This window comes from Ptychodera flava, chromosome 21 (assembly GCF_041260155.1).
Source record: "Ptychodera flava strain L36383 chromosome 21, AS_Pfla_20210202, whole genome shotgun sequence".
NCBI classification, from domain to species: Eukaryota; Metazoa; Hemichordata; class Enteropneusta; family Ptychoderidae; genus Ptychodera; species Ptychodera flava.
Genome location: NC_091948.1, coordinates 5,123,750 through 5,149,970, shown reverse-complemented (window position 1 = coordinate 5,149,970; position 26,221 = coordinate 5,123,750). Strand labels below are relative to the sequence as shown.

The window sequence follows — 26,221 nt, the reverse complement described above, 5'->3', positions numbered from 1 at the left end:
AAAACAGCTGTCTTTCAATAAATTCGAACTTTCATCCCTACTTTGAACATTAAAAATACCTTAGACATGCACAAGAAACTCATTGTCTTGTAAAAAATATGGCAGCTACTTCATTAATGTTCGCAGTTATATTCCTGACGGCAGCAAATAATTACTGAACAAGGAACCTTGCAGCAGTCACGGCAACATGATGGAAAATTTGGGTTAATTGTGCTTCTAGAGTTTCTCAATAAACCACTTCACCAGCTGTTTAATCACTGATAATGTAAAATGTGTCAATTCAGAGAAAATATTGAAATCCACAATAAATATTATCGTTGTGTGGATAGCAAAACGCAATCTTCAAAAGGCAAACAAAATTAATAATGTGGCAAATGAAAAAAAAAACCACTTGGGAATATCGCATGATTGATATCAAAAACACTTAAAATGACAAGTTACTCAGCTTTCTGTATGGAAAGTACTACAGTTTAATTATGGATCAGGAATATAATCTGATACATCCTCTTGCTCGTTTTTCTAAATCCCCGTTTTCTTGTGCTGAGGGTAATATAAGCACAAGTGCTAATGCTAACATGGTAAAGTTGTCTCAGGAGTATTGGAGTATGTAAGACAAACAACAAACACGGTGGTCTAGGGGATCTTGTGAGCGTGACCCCATAGGTAATGTAATTATAAATACACTGAGGCAGACTCCCATCATCCATGGCAGTAGTGAATATTTAATGAAGTAATCCTGCAAATCACTTATGAATTGCCCCGGGTCACAAACTGCCTTGCAATGGGTAGACTGACTGGCTGTGTTTATCTGGGTTTGATGTGATGAGGTATTAAACCTGGAAAAACAAACAAGATGTCTAAATATCTTGTCAGTTTTCTAGTTTTAGGGATTGTATCAAGAAAAAGCAGTTGAGAAAGCAATCTCACTCCTTCCTGTGGTTTCTGGCATTTGAAAGGTTTCTGAGGGGTGAAGCTGTAGAAAATATTGGAAAAATAGCTTTGCAGTATGCATAACTGTTTTCAGATATAGTCATGACACTATTGGGTGTCCTTTGTGGTTTTTCTGTTTCATTTGGTTCATTGCCTGGCCAATTGTGACAGGGTCGCTAAGGTTACTACCTTGGAAATATTTCTTTCCCTGAATGAGCTCTCATGAAGGTCAGAGGTTACATGGGGAAATCTCATTTCAGAGGATAAAACGAGCTGACCAGCTGAAATTTTCAAAACAGTTGTGAAAACAAAACAATCAGAAAATGTGGCTATTTACAGCATGAATTATCATCATCATTATATTTATATCATTATAGTCATTATTTTTTATTTTGCTGGGGCTGTTTGTTAGTAGTCTATAAAATGCCCGAGATGACATCATTTCAAACAGGGTTGGCGAAAGTAGTATTCAGGTCAAGCACGGTATGGACCAGATGCGCTGTCTCCATTTTAACATCATGGGAACGCAGAAGTACCAAGACTGAGAGTCTCATGGTAACTTCACATCAATTGGTAATAGAAATGTAGACATTGCTTGTCACCATGCTGGTGAAAGTGGCAAGCTCATAATTCAAGAAAAACACAGCTGACTGGTCTCCAGTTGCCCTGCAGAGGTAATTCAGCCAGCCAGTACGGCTCTTGATTGATTTCACCACTTTTCAAGCCAGGGACATGATCAAGTAGAGTCAGTTCCAGTAGCCAGTGGGCAACTGATCCAGTAAATGGTGTAACCGTAATAGACATCAAAACAAGCAAACACTCCCACTAATCATAAATCTTCATCGTAAACTGCCCTCCCTTTGACTTAAAAAAAATCTATCCTTCATGTTGAACCTTTCCATACCCACTTCCTTTTCAAGAAGTCCAAACTCACCATTGTACACGACTGAGTTGCCTCAAACAAAAAGCAGGCGAAAAGGCATTACAACAAGAACACCATCTTCAGTATGTTTGATGTTTTACATGCCTCATTAAAATTCCGTGGGGTAATTTCATTTCCGAGTAGCAATATATATCTTGCTGTCAATACCCTTACGAACACAGAATTCAAGAGAAAAATATTTCAGGATATCCCAAACATTGCCTTAGGGACAGCAAATTGCGCATAACATTACCAGCATGGACCAGATCCCTTCTCCTGACAGGATCACTTCAAATTAATCTATGATTCCTGAGATTCTTGCTGAGAATTCACACGTAGAAACCAGTTTTCTTTTAAAAATTGTCTGTTAAGAACTGCACATCAACAGAAAAATGAAAAAAAAAATAATTCCAGGTGTGCTGTCAGTCAACACAACACACTAAATCTACTTCATCATGGAGTCAGACACTGAGGAAGTATGCAGTGTATATCTGGTTACAGCACCCAAAGGAGTCACCCCTTAATGACCTAAGTTAGCCAAAATGAGGTTGTAACTTATAAAGTCTGATTCTGTCAGAAAGGTATAACCTTATGTAAACAATGTCCACCTCTATCAGCACCTGAGCCTAGAGTGAGGAGAAGCTATTTGAAGGTCAGACATGATGAAGCTGACAGGTGGGGTGGGATGGGGTGGGGGGAACCTTAGTTTCATTTTAGGATTTTGATTTTTCCAACCTACTGATAAATTGCTTGCTCAAAGAGAAAATAATTGCACATACAAATCTGACTCCACCTGCAAATCTGTTGAGCTCTAAACATATACAGTAATCATGTCCGGAAAATATTTCCTATAGTTTCAGATCACGATGTTATTAACTATTACCGAACGGTCTGATCTGCAGCCTGACCATTGTCAAGGGACGTCGGGTACGATGTAGGGGTGGATGCTAAAAGCTCTGAAAAAAACTGACTGTATGGCACATGGAAGAGAGGATGCAGCCACCCTGTCACTCAAAAACCAAGGTAAAATGATTGATGGCACTGCAGGGAAATATGACTGGAGAAGTCAACCAATCACACTGACCTTGGTGTGAGCCAGAGAAATGCCTGATTCGCAGGATACTTGGGAGAGAAGTGTGCCACACAGTGGTGACAAAACTATACAACAGCACAGCTGTTGCACCAAGCAGGTTACAAAAAGAATCATCTACTTCTCCTGAAAGCTCAGTTCTCATTAAGTAAACCTAACTTATTGGTGGGAAAATAGCAGTTTCACCCCACATTACAACAAAAAATATTGAGATGATCATCCTGGCTGTCACAGCAGCTGTTCAAGTATGATTCAATTTCAGCATTGCTTCTAGGCTGCGCAATGTGTGGGGCTGTAAATATTCAACAAAACTCATTAACTGGTAGTGAAAACTTCCCTGCCCGCCAACTATTTCCAAAGAAACACTCTATGCCGAGATGATACCATGCAGCCCTGACTTCCTCAGCAGGATGCTGGGATTCAAAGTCACTATCTCCACATTAATTTAATGCTGGTAATCCACTTCTCAAAGAAAAAAGTTGTATCATTAATATTTCATCATACATATCAGCGTTCGCGATACAGCCGGCACTTTTTAATTAAGCATGGATTAAACCATTACACATCTTGAGGGAAAAAACCCTAATCCATTGCTGCCAGCGGTGGTTTTCTTAGCACAGCATCATTAGCTAGCACAATGCTCACTCCAGTCGGACTTTCAAGTTGCAACTTCCAATTAACTTATCTCCCAAGGATTAATGCCCACTTCTGCAGGCTGGGGCAGTGTAAAGTGTACAGCATGTTGTCGAGACTGCTTGGTAAAGAACATGTAGCGATACTACGGCCTCACTCAAAATGATCTAATGGTTCGCGTACACACATTTCAGTGGATGTCTACATATCAATGTTTACTGTACTTGTCATGGTCGTATTCTGTCGTGAAATGTTGTTTTGCTTACAATGATAAATATCCTTGTAGATCCTCCTGCCAGTTAAGTGATATCCTTTTTACATACATCAACTTCTATAGCTATCACGTATTGGAGGACTTGACACTTGCGTAGTTCTAGTTGCCTTCTAGATGTTCAAAACGCTTTATTTTCTTGCTGTTATACTTACTGATAATCCTGCCTTCTAAAGCTAATACTTTCTCTTTTTTCTCATGATTAATATATCAATCTGTAATACAGTTATACACTTTGACTGGAGTGAGTATATGTTAAAATTCTATTTTAATCCTGTCTACAAGTCCTATCCGTATACACAGACTGCTCATTGTACACATGCATTGGCAAACGTGTCTTCAGTAAACAGAAGTGTATGGAATAATACAGTAGCATGGCTTTTATAATAAAGGCTTTTTTATAATATCCTGAACACTTTGATAGCATCCTGCAAGCTGATGCTGGGCATACTATAGCCTGTCTGTGCCTTCTGTGATTGGCTGAAATGGATCCACCATCTGTTTGCATATTTGGCTAAAAGCCAGTGGCTACCTCTTTATACAATGTAGGCATATGTATCAAAGTTTAAATAACATTTGCCCTTTTCACTGCCCATGGAGCCAGAATTTGTGATGTCACGATGTGACAAACCAAGGCAAGAGTAAAGATTGGTGGATACAGACAGTGTTTTACAATAATCACTAGTGACTTAGGGAGTTATTAGGGGAAGAGTACACAGTTAGAGGACCTCTGAAAGACCTTTTCTCAGTTCATATCCAAGGGTTTGTGTCTACTGATCTAAACTGGTGTCAAAGTCAATTCGTTTATGTTCCTAATTATTCACATTTGTTTCAAAATTTTGAAAAAGCATGAAAAGCTCTATACAAAAAGGAACAATATTCACCAGAGTATGATGATGCACATACACATATTTAAATAATACATACGGTACTGGTACATAGATATACATCCATACAAAAAACATACACTGATAGGGGAATACATTATCTGGCAATACATACATACATACGGTACATAGACTGAAAGATTCCGTCGCGTGCGGCCGCTCCGGCGCACTGCGACCTACGACGTCGTAGGTCGTAGTGCACCACAGCGCCCGCACGCGACGGAATCTTTCAGTCTAATACATGAGCCTGAATACATACATACATACATACATACATATGCACATACATACATATATGGTATACATACTGGAACATAGATATACATCCATGCAAAAAAACATACATTGATAGAGAAATACATATACAATTTACTAATCTGGCAATATATACATGGTAGCATGCACACACACACACACACATTTTATATACATACAGAAATTATGCAAAGACAGAAATGCATACAGAGACAGACGCTGTGAGGAACCAATAGCTTGCTATGCAATGCAAATTGGAGTTACAAACTGGAAGTTCAGTTTGATAGATCACAAGGAAGTGACTACTCTTGGTTCCTTTTTTGGAAACTGAAACAACACTGTATTTTACAGCTTTCTAGGCTGGTGTAAAATCTATTGACAACAAAATCAAAAACAGACCATCTTGTTCTGTAGATGGTACACTATGTTGGGGGGGGGGGGGGGAAGGAGGAATGTCTGAAACTACTTTGCAACCACATAACAAGACTTGTTGACCCTTGTGCAGCCTTGAACAAGGATGTACCGGTACATCACATCCCCTATGGCCACTTATCTGTGACCCTAGTGATAAATTTCAACAGCATACACTTGTCAGGCACTAGTACAAACCGCAAAACTTGGGCCAGGGTACAAATTTATCACCCCTTGTCTTCATTCTCAGTGTCTGAAGTTTACATACCGGTATGTACTCTGACAGCTTAGGTCATAAAAGAAAAGAACAAACATAGAAAAAGTGAAGTAGCTAAACAAAGTATTAAACCGAATACCTTCTGAAAATTTGATTATGAACCTACATATTTACTGTGGACATAATAATTTATAATTCTTCGAGGAGATAACAGCAACAATCATAGCTATAATATCACACAGTACGGTATCTTTGATACTGTCAAGTACCAGTTATGGACCTCTCTACTCACATAAAATATGCTGTAGAAGAACATGTGTCCTAAACTAATTGTTCTGCAAAAGTACAAATAACGTAATAACCCTTTTAATATTTCAGGTAAAACATTATGACTTATTAAGAAAGGTATTACCCTTTTGACTTGGTAAAATTGTCTCCATTTTGATTTACTTGACCAGACTTATCAGGAACAGCCCAAAAATTTGAGAGGAAAAATATTACCGGTATGTCTCTTGGCTTGACATGGGTTGAAGAACTGTGGAAAAATCTCTGCTTGACTATTTAGATTTCTATGGTCCAGTAAATGATTGAGGAAATTACCTATTAAGGGCAAAAACAAACATAACATGGCAAAAAATAAACACAAAAAGCCAGACTGCTTTTGGTAACATCCTGCTATTAATCACCTGAGTTAATACATGCATTCTTTACAAACTTCCACTCTACTTGCACTATGCCATGTACTGCACCACAGTACTGGGAACTGTTGAGGAATAATGTATTCTGTAGTGTGTTGACACACAAACACGCATCCTCTTACGCCCCAGGGGCACCTTTTTCCTCTCCGGCAAACTAATAAAAGCCACATTGGGCTTGTTCATTGAAAAGGAAGGCCATTTAATCACACCAGGGAGAGACCATCAAGACAGGAATAACTTCCACCCTAATCAGACAACCACAATAACAAAGAGGGCCATAAAGGACCACAAGGTAACCAGTCCCGCCAACAAGAGCAATTACACCAAAATGGGATTCTTTTCTACATGGACATGTACCTCTTAACTTACCCTGGTGAAGCTGCTGGGCAAGCTTGCTGGTGGTGCGTGTATTTGTGAATTGATGGCCGGTCGAGCCCTCAGCGTGTATGACCTCACTGCACATCATACAAAAAGAGAAATCTGCTCCTGTGTAAAGAGAATCAAGCCCCTGAGAACACTGCCTTTCAATCACCAATTGAAATGGCCACAAAGGGGTGGACACTCCCACACAACCAACAACAAGAAGTCTGCTGGTGTCTGCAGCTATCTAATTTTCCTCCCAGACTTTTTCCATTGTAGGGGCACAATGGAACGGTGCAACTTTTGTAGCTGGGCAGGATTGTTGCACAACAATGTGAATGGTGTCATTGAAAAAAAAAAGCCCCAGTCTTGGCTCTCCTCCATGTTGATACATTAATTTGTTTGTGATCGTCAAACAAGCATTGTTAAATTCTGCATTTATTTCTGAGTCAGGAGATAATGCATATACCTAACTTTGTGTAGTATGGAACACTGAACAACAAATTTTAAACAGAAAGAACCAGGAAATCGCAAAGGAGCACTTCATTCAAATTCCGTCAAAGGGAAGTTGTACCTGCACACTTGAATCAGAGGCAAGCTATTTTTTGAATCACGGCAAGCAGCAACAAAAGAGATTGGAGCTGCCAGAACATGGTACTGCAACACTACAGGTATTGTTCGCAAAAAGCCACTGACTACGTGTACCTGCTTGTTTTTTTGTTACACAATTCTGAGTGGACATGCCATGCGACTTGAGTACAGAAAAGAAAACGGGTCAACGGGATACAGTAGCAGTCTACTACTCTACACGGGGCAGAGTTTACAGCTTATGGTCCAGCTCTCATTTGTTGCCTCATCGGTCACACATTGTTTGCCAAAACATTTCAACACAAATATACAGTTGTAAGCACCCACAGAGGTCTCCTGGTACTCTGACTCTCTGTGTACAATCACCCGTACCAACGACTGTACTGACTGTACCACACTGGCATATCTTCAAAATTCAACACATTATGAGAAACAAACAGGATTCCAAGCCCAACCCCTATCCCTCCTTTTCTCAATATCCAATTTGCCTTTTAGCATTTTCATATTCACTGAAAATTACTGCGTAATGCAGTTTGGCACTTTACAAATTAAATTTGATTGACTGAAAAAATATATGAACATAATACTCTCCCATCCTAGCTAGCATAGGGGCGAAAAGTTACTTGGCAAAAAAAAATCACAGCACTGTTGTGTGAACAGCCAATTAGATTAACAAACAGTTATCTGGGTCAATAATTGACCTCTTTGTTCTGAGCAACCACAGTCCATGTATAAACATTGTCTGAGAATTCTAAAGACTTAAGTAGACTTCATGCTTGATATTCGCATGCAGATTTATTCAAGACTAACAGTCCCGTGCGAGTGAGGAATCTAGCCTCTACAGTGTGTCCACCTCCACCACCCAGAGCTCTCAAACTGTATCCAATAAGCTAATACTATGGGCAATTTGAAAATACTAGCCTCAGGGCAATTGGCTAATGTGCGGGCAGCAGTTTGGGCTGGAGTAAAAGCCGTGTTTCTCTCGGCACTGTGCCAAACACTTCTGGAAAAAAACAAATCATCTTTTATCAAGAGTATGTGAGGCAGCATATCAACAGTGTTACCAAGTTCCAGCTACACATGATATTAATCTGATGCCTGCGGGAAGAAAGGGCTTCAAACAGCCTTCCTGGAGCTTGGCGCTCTCCCCTTAGCTTGGTGGAAACCACTGATTCTCTGTATTGAAGTACCGTCAAGAAATCCAAGGGAAAAAAACACACACAGTGTAGATTTCAAACAGTATCACATGTTACCGGAGTGGAATTTTAATTAATTGTTCGGACATTCTCACTTTGAATGTAACAGTCCATGAGGCCAGATAATGCCTTGGGTAAATGTGGCTATTTGGAGACCTGCTAATGGGGAAAGCCATGCAATTTCATTGGCAAACCACTTAGCGCCTGAAACAGTGGGAGGTGGCTCTCTCCAGCTGTCCTGATCAATGCTGCAAATCACTGTCCACACACTTAAGGTCACACTGCTGCGACGAGGACACTGTCCACCCCTGTTTCTTGAATACGGGTCCAACCATACCCAATCAGACACAGTTGGGTCATACCAATTTAAATGGTAAAATGGGGACAGGAGCAGAGATCTACATTACACTGACTTATGAGAATATTGATGGGTCACCCTTTCAATCAAGATGCTCATCCTGGGGGGAACCCACAACAGGTGTCAAACCTTACCTAACATGGGCTATGAAACAGTCCAGATCTTCTAACATCAATATTGTATGTCGCCAGGGGGAGTGGGTGGGGAGGGGCTGAAATTATGACATCTTTACAGACACGTAGATTCATTCAAAACACTCACATCCGCCTGCAGAGAATAACCTATGTGTAAAAGGATGATGAAGGAAGCTACTTTATTTAAAAGAAACGATATGAACTATCTCAAGTATGTCCACATTGGTATAGTTTTGGACAGTAATACCATGTACTCTACATGACCATACCTGTATGGAAAAATGTGACTGTGATATTATAGGAAAAAATAATAAATTTCTGGCTTTGAGTTCAGGTTTTTTCTTTTAAAATTTAAGCCACAGACATATTGCTTTCAGACAATTAATGTCAATGTGATCATAACCTCACAGGCTAGAGACAAATATAACGGAAGCCAGGTCATTGGTCCGAGTATGCTAGCAGGCTTCAGGGTTAGGGATTTCCACACACGGATCAGATGACACAAGCTACGCGCACATGGCATGTTCATACATCACAGTGTACTATTCAGGTCAGTTACTATATTTTCCTGCATGAGTCTGTGTCTCATCCACAGTTATGCAGACATGACCCTAACGGGGACCCAAAAACACTGCACTATTCCCTGTCACTTTCAAAAGCTATTAAGCTGGAAAAAAAAGGCATTCTCGGTAGTGCATACACTCAAAAGCTTACAGCCATGATCACTACCACGCACACAGAATCGCAGTATATAAACTGTCACTGTGTGTAATATAGACATGGCTTCAACCTCTGTGCGCCCTTCATGAATCAACTAGATGACTAATGCCACAAATCATACTACTATGAAACAGACTCAAAGAGATCCCGATTGGAAATATTGTTTTAGCTCAGAAATGAAGACAAGACAAGAGCCTTACCTGGCTTCTCCCTGACAATATAGTGGGGGAATTAGGTAAATGAAGTGTACATGTATGCAAGTCCACATAGTATTCATAGTAAATTGACTGTGTCTGATGCTCGGCTGTTCTCAGTGAGTAAACAACTTTCTCTTCACTCAGTAATGAAACCTTCCTTCTGACTGGCTGAACACAACCAACAATGCATGGTAATGCAGTTACTCAGTGGCCAATGGGAGTGGGCCTTCCAACAGAGCAACCTCCCACTCAATCAACCTTCGGGTGAGTCAGTGTTGTGGCTGGTCCCTCGTGGACAATGAAACTTCTATGCTGATGATTAATGAACTAGCAGAGAATACGCCCACCTTGCTGAGCATTATGTAAGCTTGTAACTTGCCCTACTCTGGCTGATCGTTAACGCGCCACTTCTGCCCCTCTGACTTCTCAACCTAACACAATCATTTTGCCCCCTGCACGTCATAAAATATTTACCGCGAGAGGACAGCTATTAGTTTCCATGGTGAAATTTATAACACTCGGCAGATCGTTTTATGCATCTATGGTTTGTAATTTCAGTATCATTACAAAAGCTAGCATATGGTTAAACCTGCTCTACCTCAGGCTATTTGTATAACAGTTTACACCTGACTTAAGATCTCTTTACCAGAGCTGCATGTAAAATTTGCTCACAAAGCCACCTACCCTATAGCAGTGCTGTCACAACTAAATTTTAGTACCATCAACAATTTGCAGTTTAAACATATTTTCTAATTTCGGTGCGGAAAGCTATAAACATCAACTCTCTTGGGACAAATAAGGGCAGAGAATTATGATCCCTGAAATATTCTGTAGCCTCAGACAGTAAATGGACACAGAATGACAAATGACATGATAACATACTATGTTCATTATAGTTATACAAAATTAATACAGATCATGGAAATGAAGCAAAAAAATCAAAAATTAATTCTGGTGATTTTGATTATGAGGATGCTTTGGCTAACACGTAGTGACTGCAAACTGAGTTTTCAAAATGACGTCTATCAATTCGGAAAACCTTGTACCGTCTGAATGGATCTGAAAAATTTACATATGAAAGTGGAATGACAGGCAGGGACATTTCACGTGTCCACTGTGCATTTCATCAATCTATGAATCTGTCTTGACGTAACAGTTAACAGTTGTCAGAATTTCGTATAAGCCAGGCTACATAACTCAGCACTGGTCAGAGAGCCAGAGTCACTGGACTTGCTGATGAAATAAAAACCTTGCATTAACTGACACCTTGCTTTCATAAAACACCTGCCTTTGAGGTTTCTTTGCAACTCCTGATACACCCACTTTACCTTGGAATATGGTACAGCCCAATTGTTCATTGCTGCAGGGTCGGTCTACCTTACTTGATGGAAAGGGCATTAGGGGGTGTGGAGGGGTAATGTTGTAAATCAACAAGCTAGTAAGATTAGTGAAAGATCAAAGTCCCATAACAAGTGGGAGTGAGGAGCTTTTTCTTTGCTTCAAAGACTGGACAGCTGGGTCATTGAACTTACTGTTGATCTTGCAGTGTTGAGGAAGATGACCGTCTCTTTTGGGAGGCTGTCGATCATGTATTTTTTATTGGCATGGTTCCATGATGGACATGAAGGATGGGGCATGTTAGGTCTTGCTCAGAAACAAAGGCAGATCATGAGACTGGTCCATCTAGTGGAGTTAAGCCAATTTCCACAGTGTGAAATTTGCACAACAGTGACAACCTGGATGACATCATGCCCTAAGCACATACATTGGACAGAACCATGGTGTACTTTGCTTACAGGTGCCTAGGAACTGTCGAGAGGATGTGCAGAGGTGTTCCCTTTACCAGGATTTGAACTTTGCAATGCAGACAAAGATATAGTATCCTTTTCTTAGAGTTGAAACTTCAAAAGAAACAATTATCAACTGTAGACTGTCAAAGAAAGTTGGCTGCCAAAAAATGTACAGAATGATGACTGGATCACGGCGCTTTCTAAAGCTTGCTTGAGCTGCAACCTTGCCAAACTTACAGGACTTCTCATGTCTAGATTTCAATGGCTGCGTAATTCCATTGGGAAGACAACTGAACAATGACAGGTGTTGTAAAACATTTCCATTGAAGCAGATAGGGATCAGCGTTGCTGAAAACCTGATAAGGGTTGTTGAAGAGACTCTTCAGAAGCACACTGAAGAGTCTCACAGCTTCTCAAAGCAAGTTCTCTAGGCCATGTTAACAAGTTACATAAAAACATTATTGTGAATGTGTGGCCTAGGTATCGCTGTGTGCAATGAGAATCCGCACAGGGTTAATCTAGATGATACATATGAAAAAAATACAGCCACCGTGGCACCATGGATATCTGTGGGGCAATATTAACACTACAGAATTTATAATATGTGTTCAGACTTACAAGTAGGCTTTGTGATTGGCAGACATGTAACTGGTATGATGCTCTCTTAAAGTTACATCACAGCAGCTCATGTTTTGCAATCTACTACTTGTGGGAGTTCATTTTAAAGCTGTAGGTGTATAAAGAAAAATTTTCACCATCTAAGTTTTTCAAAAATCGAAAATTTTATTTTTCTCCATAGAGTTAACACAAGGATGGTGGCCATTTTGAATTTCAAATACTAGTAAATCTTGGGTAATTTTCTTCTCCAGTACCAAAATTTGCACAGTGACCCTAATTTTTATTCTTGATTTTGAAAGAGAATGGTTTAAATATTCCTTGAGGCCTGTTCGAGCAAAAGTTTAAGTCTTTCACTTTCGAGGTGCATACTACCTTAATATAGACAAGAATTCAGTTGTTAGCATTATACCAATAACACTGCACATTGCACATGATCCGTTGTGTTGGCAAGACTAACTCTTCACATTTCAAAACTCTTTGATGAAAAGAATAAGATGCATTCACAATCCTGAATAAAGATAATGTAAAAAACATTACAGCTACTATCCCTTTCATGATAAGTATGCATGTGTATGACAGTCTCTATCTAAAGTTGTGGCTTTCTTTGCAGTGTAGCCCATTGTGTGATGGTTTATGCGTTAAGTAATTCAACTAAAGAGCATTTTGGGGCATGTTGAATTTTGTATTTTAAGAGATCAATAAAAAAAATAAAATGAAACTAAAATGAATCTAGAATGTCTGAAATGAGTGTTTTTCATATAATTTCATCCCATTTTGATGTGACACATTCAATCGCTAATAGATAAGCACATAAATCAACTACCAAGTTGAAAACAGTAACATGTACGAAGAGAGTAATATCTGGGTCCATACTGTACACACATGCAGCATGAAAGTTGCATGGCTAGGCTAAGCTGTCACCACTTTAAGATATCAGAGGTACGTCATTCTATGTACAAGAAGTTTTCTTCTGAACAACGCCAATTGTGAACCTTTTGTGGCACGCACAAAGCTGCTTTTCCCTGCCGTGTAACTTTCCCATGGATTACGACTGTTTTAACAGGATAAACATCCTGAGGATTAACGGCCACAACTGGCTGCAATAACTCACAATAATATGAAAACCTTATTTGCCATTCATGGACATCTGAGGTGCCTTTCTGCAGTGTATTAACTTTCAAATTAAGTCAAGGACTCGTATTAATTGCTTTAATAATGCACGCCTTTGTCCTGTTTGTTGGATTTTTCACTTTCACATAATTGAATGAATTTCAATTCAATCTCTCTGTACCCATATGGTGTAAGTTCCTTTCATGTCGAACCTCAGCACTGATTTCTCCATTTGCACACTGACACACTCCCTCTCAACACATGGAGGACACGCTCACAGATTTCACACGATGCTTCTCATTTTCAGCCAGGAATTTTTTCATTGTGGGAGAAAGTGAGACAGAGAGGGGGAGAGAAATTGTGTGCGAGAAAGTTCCCTTACAATGTGTGTAGACGTGTGTGACTCAATGGGGTGACATAAGGTCACACTGGTCTGCCAATGGCTGACAGCAGCCAGGGTTGGGTGGGCGGAGCCTTCCTCATTAAACCCTGCTACATTTTACACCCACTACCCCCACAAAAATACATGTACAGATTTTAGGCTCTACATTGGTACATAGTTGCCAGTGGAGGGGTTACACCAAATGGCAGAGGCGATCTGAATCAGCCCTTTTTTTAAATTGAAAACTGCCTATAATCACCAGGTTTAATCAAGTGTAGAAGTTTCATTACCACAAGTACTGCTTGCATTCAAAGCATGAATTCAATGTTTCTACTTGCCTTGATTGCTGATGGTCCATTAGTTCAACAAACACACACACACACATGCATAGAACAGAGAAAGGCAACATTTTTCTTCTCTCTCTCTCCCCCTCTGCCTCTATATCAAGTGTTTTCTATGGCTTCATCACAAAGCCACACAAATGAAAGGTGCACTCTAGTATTTTCTTTTCTGCTGCTTCTGCTAAGTCTTCACCTGATCTCCCTGTGTATGGTGTCAACACGGCTATTTACACTGCAGATTACACCAGGTAGACAGCATTCAACTCGCAGTTGGAAACCATGAAACCGCAAACACAGACCCATGATAAACAGACAGGTTGATGCCAGCAAACAGCTACTTGATTAATTTTAATCAGGACAGCCCCCTACTTTGTCGGTCAATTATTCATCGATCATCTGGCTAACAACAGAGAGTCTTAGAAGATAGTAATTGGGACTTCAGCAAACAGGACATGATTGCACGTTGCATCGTCAAGATTGCAGCTTCTCTTTATTGTATGCCTGGTGCTAAAAATAGCACCAGTATGGAGGGTGAAATGTCATACAGGAGCTGTGGTTATATCTATTCAAATTTCAATGGTGCACCGTTAAATTGTAAGCGATGAATTTAATCTAGCCTATCTCAGTCCTGTCATACCAAATGAAGCATCAGCACAACAGGACTGAAAACATGGATTCTGGCGTACAACCCTGCGTCACGCCAAGGCTGACACAGATTGGTTAAGGCCTCTCTCTCTATTCATATTACATTTCTATTCTGGGTCGCCGATGTAGTTCTTTGAAATAAACAGGCTATTGAATTTCATATCTGTTTTCCCCACTCATTGTAGCCATGTCTTTCTCTGTTACAAACTTTTGAAATTTTAACGGGAAGTTGAACATATATAACCACATTATTAATTCCTGACCTTTTTTTCAGTAGAGGCTACTGCGAAATTACAACATGGTTTCATTGCTTTTAATAATTTTTTCCACGCATAGCCGGACACCATAATTCACACAGTAAAAGATTATGTCTCCCTTACATTTGTGATATCAACTTTATATTTTTATTACATCAATTCCCTCAAATTTGCAGAGAAGTCTTTTTTCAAACTGCCTGCTTTCAAACACTAATCTTCTACTATATTTCATTATATTTGCCATTTACGACAGGAAAAATAATTGCATTGAATGTGTAAAACTTCCAATAAAATTTTCATCCGATTTTACCCAGTTTAAGTCGTTCACTATAATTCCAGCTCAGTGAGCACATTTCTTTCTCCATCCCGTATTGTGCACATTACTGTTTAACACCACCATTTTGTGATAGAAAAGATTAAATTTATATTTAATGCAGGAATTTGGGTGGCAGAAAGCAAAATTGCATTAAAAATTTATACATGGTTTCACTTAGAAGTAATGAACAGTGCTGAATTGCTTTTTATCACAGATACTGGGTGCACTTTTGTGTACTTGTATTAGTGCATTAACGGATATAAAATACAAATTAAGCCATCTGCCAACAGTCTGTTTTTCCGTGTATTTCATCCATAAATAAATATGGCAACCACCTCGGCAAAAAAAAATTATGGCATATGCACAATAGGCTGAGCACTGATTGCATCCATAAATATTTGATGAGTGAGACTGTGATCACCATGTCTGCCTGTAAGCTGTCACATGTAGAATGCTATCAAGCATTTCAAGTGGGAAATGAAGGCACTTCCTTTGCCCACCGGTACGCTAAAGCAAGCGGACAAGACAACTATCTAATATGGCCGATCAAATAAAAAACGGGAATTTTTTTTGTGATAAAAGCTTATGCTCAGGACATTTGCTTGACAGTTTTATATAACTTGAGGACAAAAATGGCATCACCTCAGACCATAGCTACACTGTAATCAGTGCTTGTACATTGACACCACTGAATTTATGATGTTAAAATACCATATTGACATTGTAATTTTATAAATGCTGTTTCAGTGGCAATACACACATATTTAACATACAATACAGAACAATATTTTTTCTCTACCATTGAATTACTGAACTTTTGCACATAGTAAGATTTATTGAAACATGTTCACTAGCTTGTTCACTAATTATCGTAATAATTCTTCTTTCACAAATATTTGCTGAACCAATATTGTAGTTGAAAAAAGGCATATTTACCAAAGCACACAGCGGAGTAATGTCAGCCAAACATGTTTGGTATTTATGACAAAAATTATTACATTGAACCAAAATTTTGACGATCAAAAACACTGCTGTAAAAATTATTTAAATAGAAAGGTTACTAAAACATTCCATTTTCCTATCCCTTCGGGTCATTTTGTTGTACAATAGTAATCCTCTTCAGTTCATGGTATGTTACACAGCTTTGAAAACACAAGCCTGGTAGATCAGAGTTTATGTTTGAGTTCAGCCAGCCATCATATCTTCTCACGAAACATGTTGTCTCTCCAAATGACAAGAAAAATTAAGACTTACAACCAGGGAACAGAAATATTGGGTCAAGGTCACCCCATGTATCCATATAGCCAAAACGTTTACTTTAATCCAAACAGCTATAATTAGTTCTCGCTTTACACCCAGTGACAAATGCATGGTATTATCAGCACTGACAACCAGTCAGATGAATTGGGTACTTCAAGATTATTACTTTGACAACTAACACAAACAAGCATATCTAAATCCTGATGACACAGTTTTCATTCCCAATACAGGATTTTTTGGGCATTTTATCAATATGAATATTTCAAATGAGCTCTATTTCAAACCAGCGGTACTTTGGGTCAGTCTGAAATAGAGCTAATAAAACATTATAGCGATTCTATTTACAGATGCAGGCAAGGTTTTTACCTAGTAGATAAATTTCAAACAGCTTGATTAATTTCTCTTGCATTGTGCCCTCATCAAAAAGAAATGGCTGGTGTCATAATTGAGTTATTTCAAACATCATAATCAAAGCAATAAAATAACATGTTTGACAGTTGGCAGCCATAAAATCTATGAAAATCGTGATTTTATTTCCTTTCGCAGTGTGCCCTAATTAGTCAATGATTTATTTTCCTAGTATTTTATAAATGTCAAATTGTTTTGCTTTAAAGTAAAAAGCAAATACATAATTAGGTTATCCACAAGCTGCCCAGCACATGATGACAATTTTAGCAACAGCATGACTCTCACATCAGAGATTATTTGATTGTAAACAATATATAACATCATTTCGTCTTGGACGGCTTCTGCCGCATCAGTGCCATAGCACTAAATAACACCTTTGTTAATACTTGTTTTTTAAAACTGCCTTAAAAACTCAACGTTAATGGGCGCTTTCAGCTAAAAGGTTCTGGAATTAATTTAACAAGGGTGAAAGGTGACAAACTGACTGCATTTAACGGTGAAAAATTTGGGGCAGGGGCCATGCAATGGAAGTCACTAAGCTCATGAAACCCTACCCACATATGTACACTGTGTACATAGACTCAGGTAGTATCGTTATATGGATGTACTTACACATGCTCTCAATGTACGTGACATAGCGAACCACAGAGAGCTCCGCCATTTATACATGGTAACACAGAAATTTCAATTTCATGGACAAGAACAGGGAGTGAGACAACCCATAAAACAAAAAGAGAAGAGAGCCAATGGTGCACAGTGGATGATGACAAACGTTAGCAGACAAAATTACTCATTCAAGCAGGCCTTTCACAATGTGACACCATCGCAGCATGTTCAGTGAAATATGGCTGCGTCATCAGAGAGCCAAGACCAGCTTAGCATGAGAAAATATGTCGACAGCTAATCACACTCTAAAGATATTCTGTCGGTTATCAGGCAGGAGGGATACAGAAACCGGTGAAAAGCGGGGCCACAGCAAATGCGGAAAATGATTGACTTACTTTTCAGAGACGCGCTGCAGTGGGTGTAGATGTCAGGAGAAATTGTTCAGCGTCTGCAGGAAATACGCTGGACATGTCTTATGCATATGGCATGTAGATGAGGCAAGCTACGCTAGGCTGGGTCATGTGAACCGTGCTCTTGGCGGGTAACCAGAGCCAATCCCTGATCTACTCACCTCAGTGACCCCACTCTGAAAGCTGCCTATTAACACAGTGCTACATACTGACAAAGGTACACATTTGAAAAAAAAAAATGGAGGAAGTCAAAGTCTTAACATAAATTTGGGGCGACAAGTGAACCTGATGACGCAAATATACACGATGATGAATGTGGTTAGAATTCTGATGGAAATTTGCACGGGTTCTCCGGAGGTGTTTACTCTCTTAACACACATGACCTACTTTCTTGTCAGATATAGAAGGATGTCAAGTTGGTTGGAAATGTCTACAGCATGGTGCACAAGCCTGTGTAAACTATACCTCACAATGGGTTTGATTGAAGGGTACAGCTGCTCCCTACTATCACATGTACGGGGATATCCTATCGTCAATATTTGATGATTTCTCTTTGTCAAGCAATCAAGTTCACCCATTGTTAAAATCTTGTTGTGTGTCTATGGTTCCATTAAACTGATATCCACAGATGCAGAATTTCCAGATGATTGCTTTTGAACAAATTACACTCCCTCGCCACAGTCGGATACAAAAAATATCTTTCAGAATATGTACATTAATACATCGCAAAATTTTACATACTTTGTGATTATCACACACCAAAAATTGTAAAGGCCTGATGAATGGTGTGTGGCTTAAAATACAACAAAGAAAATGTGTTTGAAATGATTGCCCAAAGACAAGGCTAGCCCACTCAAGAGGTCTTTGACTAGATTTAACAATCAAACATTCAAAACGATATGGCTTGTAACCATGCTACAACGGGAGAGGGACTGGCCTCTTAAATGTCATACGTAAATAGCAAATGAGTAATTGCATGACCTGGGGCACACTGGTGAGTTTACATTGAATAACAAAAGCAATTATATGGAAAATGATAAAATTACTGTTCCCATTTAAAGCAGCTCACCGGGGACACCAACCATGCTCTACCATAATACCAGGACAATAATACTTTTAATAAAGTGATGTCACTTTTCGCTAACCTCTGGGGAGAGGGAATCTCCAAAGATTTGCTGTCCAGAACGATTACTGACTACAGAGACCTGCCAGATCAGGGGTACATGACCACCCCACTTTAAGCCCAAACCATTAATTGTCAACTAATACAAATAACCATGCATAAGAATAACCTCGGTGACAACACTGTTTAATAACATGTACTGGCATAAAAATACACATCAAAAAACTTTCTAGCACAGCTTGTGACAAGACCACTATTTTAATTATTTATATTATGAGAGTATCAGAATACTAGCAAAGTGCTGGGACATCATATTACAACACATAACAATTGAATACTTATATAGAGCTTCATAAACTTTGCCTGAAATTATTGATGTAACTCGCTGGGTGATCTATTTTATCTGTAGTAAATTTTTCATGATGGCTGCTATTGCCCTATGTGAATAAAACAAATGGGAGCTCAGAGGACATCTTTGCAACACAGTCTCATTTGAACTCAGCAAGCTGTAAGAATCCATTGGGCAACATCCACCATAATGCAGCATCGTTGGTTACATTGTTATCAAAAAACGTTCGAAAAATGGCTTTTTATGGTAACAAAAGATTAAATAATGGTATTTGGCCAGTTACATTGATGCACTTTGATGTAATTATGATGTTCAGCAGGATAAGAAATGGTCTAGAAATCATATATCAGCTGGTTCCTTCATTTCTAAGAGATCACAATATTGATATAATTTCTTCTCAATGACACCTTGGCATTTAGCCTTCCACACAAACACTGCTGTTCCACTGGCGCAAAACACGGCTGTATTGATTTCATTGATTACTCCAAGTACTTCCTTTTTCTTCTTCCCTCAAAAGAATCTGACAATCCACAAACAATGGAAACAACCCTCATAAAATTTCAATGGAAGAGGCGTCCAAACCACCTTAAAGAGACCATGCCTCAGTGTTTGTCTAAGGCAAAGAATTTAGGGATAAACAAATTAGTGAAAGGCCACTAGATAATGATAGCGTTTTGGTCAGCCATTGCAATAACATGTACTTATTGATGGGCGGGTGAAGCCAACGCCAATCAAGTATGACTTGAGAAAAGTCACCCGACACAAGCAGTCTGTGTAACTTTTCAAAGCACAAATACGTGCATAAAATAATTGTAAATAATTTTTAAGCCCTGCTCCCTGTGAGCAATCCTCTCCTTTCACTCCATTCTCTTTGTGCATGCGACTTGAAATGAAAAGTTCTGTTGTCCCCCATCATATAAGCACGCACAAAGACAACTGTACCGATGAATACCACATTATGCAACCATGTCACACTGGTGTATACCACTGGGTTACGAACAACAAAAACATTCAGCCAAACACCAGACTCTAATCAGTCCATTCATGCAGAGACCAATGACCTATTGGAAAACAACAGCTTGTTCCTCGAATGACATGCGGTTCATGAATAATGACAAGCCAAATTGTACTATAAACGGTTCAACAATCTCCTGTTTGAGCCTCTGTATTGGTTTACACTATCAAGTGGCAGGGCCGATTTACGCTGTCAACATAATATACAGATCATGCATGACCTTCAGGGGTTACTGTTTGCAATAAACAAGCACTGCCGATTCTTGTAGAAGAGCTAGCAGTCTAGTGGCAGGACCACTGTGAAGAGCTTGCTGATTTAAAAAATCTGAGTGTCTGAACAAGTTCAACTTCCATTTTTCTCGATAGCAGTGTGTCTTGCAAAAGTAGACATACTGAAGAGTACAATCCTGCAGCAATGGGGGCAAGAAGCTGGCTCTTCACGTACACAAGCAGTCACCATTCCAATGTTACTATGTGCTTACAGTTACCCCATACTTTGTATACTCGATAAGGTCATCTGCAAATATTTCACATGGTCATATGCTGAAATATTTATACATACCCTTTTACGTACTGTCTTACTACTATTCTCCGCTGTGCTTTCAGCAACATCGCCATCCGCCGGTCTCGCAGTCGCAGGCTGTTTGATGGTGATTTTAATGGCAGGTCGAGTGGCACTGGTCGACGCACCACTGTTGCCGCTGCTGCTAGCTCCGTGTTTGGGTGATTTTTTTGAAGGCCTTGTCGTCTTCAACCGGAGTTTCAGCTGTCCCTCCTCAAAATTCGTCTCCTGGATGCTGAACTCTGGTATCTGGCTATCTGCATCTTCTTCTTGGAATCTACCGTTTTCCTTCTGGAAATGTTCCCCACTTGTTTCTGCCGAACGACGGCCTGGGATTCCTTCTGAACTGCTAGTCGTGTTCTCCATTGTGTCACCCTCAATCCGAGTCCCATTAAACAAAGCCCGTCTTTGTTCCGTTCCCTCCTCAGCAGAACACTTGACTTTCTCCTGCCGATAACAAAAAGGGTAAAATCAAAATATTTCTGGCATGATTAAAATCGAAGGCAGCTTCATGCCCTGTTTAAAATTATTGCTACCACGCTCTGGTTAGACATGCCAAGCAGACATGCACGTAAGCCTCATATAATCAAAACACACAAATTATTCCGGTCGCACGAACTTGTAAAATTATTTTTTCGGTATTTTTTTTTTCATAGGGTAACTGTGAACATTTTATTACAATTACGGTTTCCGGAGTGGTATCCTATGCGACGTAGAGTTAGATTTGAGCTGTCAGATAGCTTAATCTGCGATACTGCAATGATATTTTGACGGGCTCCCAGCCTGTCAAGGCCCGTTCAGCTCAATCACAGACACGATACGTTTTCCAGTCGACGCGGTGAGACCCACAAATAACCAGATCACTTATGAACTGTGATCCGGACAAATAATATTTACAAAGTGTCATATTTACCTTGACGTTTGAGCCGAATTATGTATCTTTCGTTAGCTCACAGAAGGCGGGAAAATCGCACAAAAAGGAGGGTAGCTTTGAATAAAAATACGCCATCATCCCAGAACAAAAATGGCGACCTCAAGAGGTACAACTAATTTGCATGTCATATTGGTATGATAAATATAGCCTCCGTTTTCGTTAGTTGTGAAGAAGAGTCCTTTAAATTACAAAATGTGGAGAAATTAAGAGACTGAGTACTTTTCTTTAGTTTTATTGAGAAAACAACGAGGCATTTGCAGAGATATTTCCCATATGACTTTGCGTCAATCCAAGATGGCAGCGCCCATGTGGAGAGTGTTCGCTTGTCGAGGTGAGACAGTGTAATTGATCTTAACACATAACGGTTCAAATTAGGCCAAAGTGTCAATCGAGTTCACGAGTTTGCGTGCTGTAGAATTTACACGTCCAGCGACTAAAATTAGGAGGCTTTTGTATGGATCATTTTATGTGTGCAATGAGCAATCGTACCAGTGAACTATTTACTACTTGAGAACTGTAACAACGACATTTCAACATTTTGGGACTGCTAAACGCCCGCAGACCATAAATACGCGGGGAAGCCCTTCTACGCGTGGAAGACTAAATCTCCACCGTTGTCCTGTGGTGTTCTGAGATAGCCAGGCTGGTCACAAAGTACAATTCTTAAGGTTACTGTGACCTACGATACGAAAAACTGGCAACCACGTGAACTCGAATTTTTGTCGCGGAGTCGTATTGTTTGTTAATGTCAGTAAATGGCGCCACGCCTACACTGATCGTCAGTACACTGTGTCAAAAAGTGAAATGAAACCCAAAAAAAGACTAGGTCAATCCTCCACTTTCACTGTCAGTCATGCAGTTCACTTCCCCGAAACATATTTTCCTAGTTTGAGCAATGTTTGGCTGCCCTCATACACTTCATGAAATGTAAATTTGCGTTTTGTTTTTAATAATGGAATGATACCTGTTGACTTCAATTATTTTCCCCAGAGATTTTATGCTTCGTTACAATCATTGTTTTCTTCTTTTATATTATGCAACAGACTGTAGTCTATCTTTTCCAGGCATATATTATTAAGTTTTAAATTTTCATTGAGAGAGAAAAGGTGAATCCTGTAGTACCAAGGTACCTGCAGGCGTTACCCATTATTGAAACATTGATAGGCTGTGCCTGCACCCTTGCCGCCGTGACGAAAACCAGAGAAAACCATGGCAGTATGTCATGTCACACTTTTGAGATGCAACATTTATAAATCTGAAAACTTGCTTGGACTGATGCATCACTTGTTAGAAAAATAAATCAATACAGAATTTCCCGACATTAGTACATCTACATAGACACCAACTGCTTGGTTAAAACAAAGTTGGTACGTAAATGGATTTACAATGGTTAGCCATTTTTTATGTAAATCAGTTGTCATACAAGCAGATGTGTGTCCTTTATAGATAAATAAGGATTTATAGAAAAATAAGGATAACTCCAATAACAAGGTATTTTTCACAGTGTTTTATACAGTTGTTATGTCTAATCATGTACCCAATTCTTGTTGGTGTTTTATGATTGTCAGTGGCATACTCACTAGTTATATTTTTACTGCTCATGCCATGATGATCCTTGAGCAGTCTTCTTTTGAGAGAGCACATCAGAATGACAGCCTTAAAATTCATACATTTGCAAGAATTATAATTTTGAAAACTTTGTAAGGAAAGCACGAGGCCAGGCAAAATAAATTATTTGAAATAGACGCATGTACTTCCTAATTATTTTTCATTGTTTTATTTTAGAGATTTTCTATTCAGTCTCTCTCTCTCTCTCTCAAGAAACTTCAAATTCCATAAAAGTGTTTGTATATAAACTGTGACTTCACAAGTCCAATAGAGACAACTTACTACAGCATGACACTTATCATATGAACCTTGCTGCTTCTGTTTTAGAATGCACCGATGATTACCATTTGAAATCACTTAGATCACAGTAGTATTGTCAGATCGTGATGTAACATGTTTTTCGACACTGGTATAGAGGCCAAAACAAGAGGACATAGTAAAATGACAAAGCTCAAACATAAGGCCCCCTTTTCAGGAAGTTAAAAGAACAACAGCATTAATTAAACATGTACATTTTCGGCTTTTTTGTTCTGTATTCTTTTATTTTCTTTGTTCTACTCCAAAAGCCTTTTTTACTGCTACTTACAAACACTACCTTATATGTCATGTGCATTTCTATTCTTGACAGTTGACTTCAATTCTTCGATATCACTGTGGCTGTATGTACAGTGTTAACATGCTGAATACTGAGTCTGGTCTGTTCCAAATGCGTAACCTTTCCCCCATTTTTCTCTGTCCAACTCAGCCATGGAAAACAGCCGAGTTCAATGTAAACTATTGATTGGTGGTGGATGGGTTAAGGACATAGACTGTGCAACTAGATACACAAGAAATATATTGAAAGAAATACCAGAAGTTTTTGCTTTCCCTTTCACTGAACACTTCACCAGCGTAGTGTTCTTGTTTTCATTACAAAGTAAATACATTTTTTCAAAACAATATCTTATTGTTTGTTTCTCCCTGGTGGTATATATTTACATGTACTTAGCATTTCATCGTCATAAAGTAATTGGGCAGGTTTACAGAAATTCTGCTTCTATTGCTTTGCCAGAAAAATGCAGGTAACAATATATATTTTTGTCCAGCTTACAAATGAAATAGGCAACATACATACATGATGTAATGATCACGTTCCTTATTGGAAACACATCATCCCTTGTTAATGGATGAATCACTTCATCTATAGCTTGGCATGCTTGTCGTTTGTCTCTTTTTTAATGTAACTTTGGACAGTAGAAAATAACACCAAAAGTATTTTATTTTTTGCAACAATCAAAATTCATAATGGAGTCGTGACTGAAATGCTCAGACTGACCAAGGGATTTCTCCTAAGACTTTGTGTAGGATTGTATCCCTCTTCTTGCTCTAATGGAAGGGTAGAAGTGCAAACTACACATTTTGGATGATAGGATGTTATCTGTTGTCTAGTGAATATGTCTATGAAATTTTAGTGTCTGTCACTTTTAACAACCGGTTTAAGTGGCCAACTTTTTACATATGTTTACCCAAAGCAAGGTACACGGCAGTTGTCCCATGCAAAACCAGCTCTTTTTGCAGGTACTGGACATGTTGCAGGTAGTGGCAGTTCCAAGTCTGTCGGGAATAATTATGTCACTTGCAGAGCTGTTCATGTTTGCTGAAATCTAAAATGGTCATGAAGCATCGAGTTTTGAGGGTCATGCACAAAACCTTTCCTCATTTTTCTCAATTTTGTCCTATGTTTCTGCATAATTGCAGGGTCAAATATTACCAGTCGGCATTTAAATAAGAGTCCGTAGAAATACTTAGTGATGGTTCCTTGTTTTAACCCATTGACTAACATGGCTTGCCCCAAAAAAACAATCCGCAAGTGTAGACCTGTTTACAGACAATCAGGGGTGCACAGGCTAAAACAAGGCTGTCAGAGATATCAAAATAAATGTTGCATCAATGACTCTGACTATTAAGCAAGACTTGTGAGTAATTATCTGAAGTGACACAGTCATTCTGTATGCCAATATGATAGACTCAAGCTGTCTGCAAAAATATTTTTACTATAGTGTGCCACAACTTGTTTTCAACATGGTGAATGTATAGGAAATGTGAGATAGCAGTCTTAGGCTAATGTACTTACAGACGCAGAAGTCATAGGTATAGCTGTTTTCAATACATCCAGTTATGAATAGACTTTATTTATACTGATTTCATTTTGCATAAACTACCGTATGGTGACCTTAACTTAACCATCCTGGCGATGAGATACGTTATACAGTGTAAGTAAAATTTTTAGGCTAACTTTCTCATTTTTGGTCAAATTCAGATACTTTTGGTGTTACAGGTTTCAGACTTGATATGAAGGTTTTCAGGAATGATTGTTCTGAGTTTTGTTTACATTAGCATAAATTTGCATTTGTAAATTTTTGCTTGAGTTTTGTGTATGACCACATGACTGATGACATTCCAATTGGATCAAATGATGATGATGGTTTTTTGGCCAGTTTTGTCGATGAACTTGTGATGGCTTCAATTAAATGTATTAAGTTGACATCAGGAATTCCCAGTACTTTAAATACGATTTTGCCACATAACTGAGTCAGAGTCTTAGGCTGTCAACCATATTTTCAATTTGGCGGATTTTTACA

The 26,221-nt window shown here is 39.0% G+C and overlaps 2 protein-coding genes across 4 annotated transcripts in view; one reads left to right on the top strand and one right to left on the bottom strand.

Moving 5' to 3' along the window:
* Nucleotides 1–22,093, bottom strand: part of LOC139121180 (histone-lysine N-methyltransferase ASH1L-like) — a 111,993-nt gene extending 89,900 nt beyond the window's left edge. Inside the window, exons 1-2 of one of the 3 annotated variants that reach the window (XR_011549240.1) lie at nucleotides 21,972–22,093; nucleotides 21,059–21,505 (exon numbers count right to left, since the gene is read on the bottom strand). The gene's annotated coding sequence lies outside the window, so the exon portion shown is untranslated. Of the gene's footprint in view, nucleotides 1–6,683; nucleotides 6,950–17,995; nucleotides 18,100–21,058; nucleotides 21,506–21,971 lie in introns of those variants that run through there. The other 2 variants (XR_011549241.1, XR_011549242.1) reach the window with 2 other exon arrangements.
* Nucleotides 22,094–22,177: 84 nt separating this feature from the next.
* The window catches only part of LOC139121182 (small ribosomal subunit protein mS29-like), an 84,090-nt gene continuing 80,046 nt past the window's right edge, over nucleotides 22,178–26,221 (top strand). Inside the window, exon 1 of the mRNA XM_070685869.1 lies at nucleotides 22,178–22,323. Coding sequence (XP_070541970.1) covers nucleotides 22,266–22,323 — 58 coding nt within the window. The 5' untranslated portion in view covers nucleotides 22,178–22,265. The remainder of the gene's footprint in view (nucleotides 22,324–26,221) is intronic.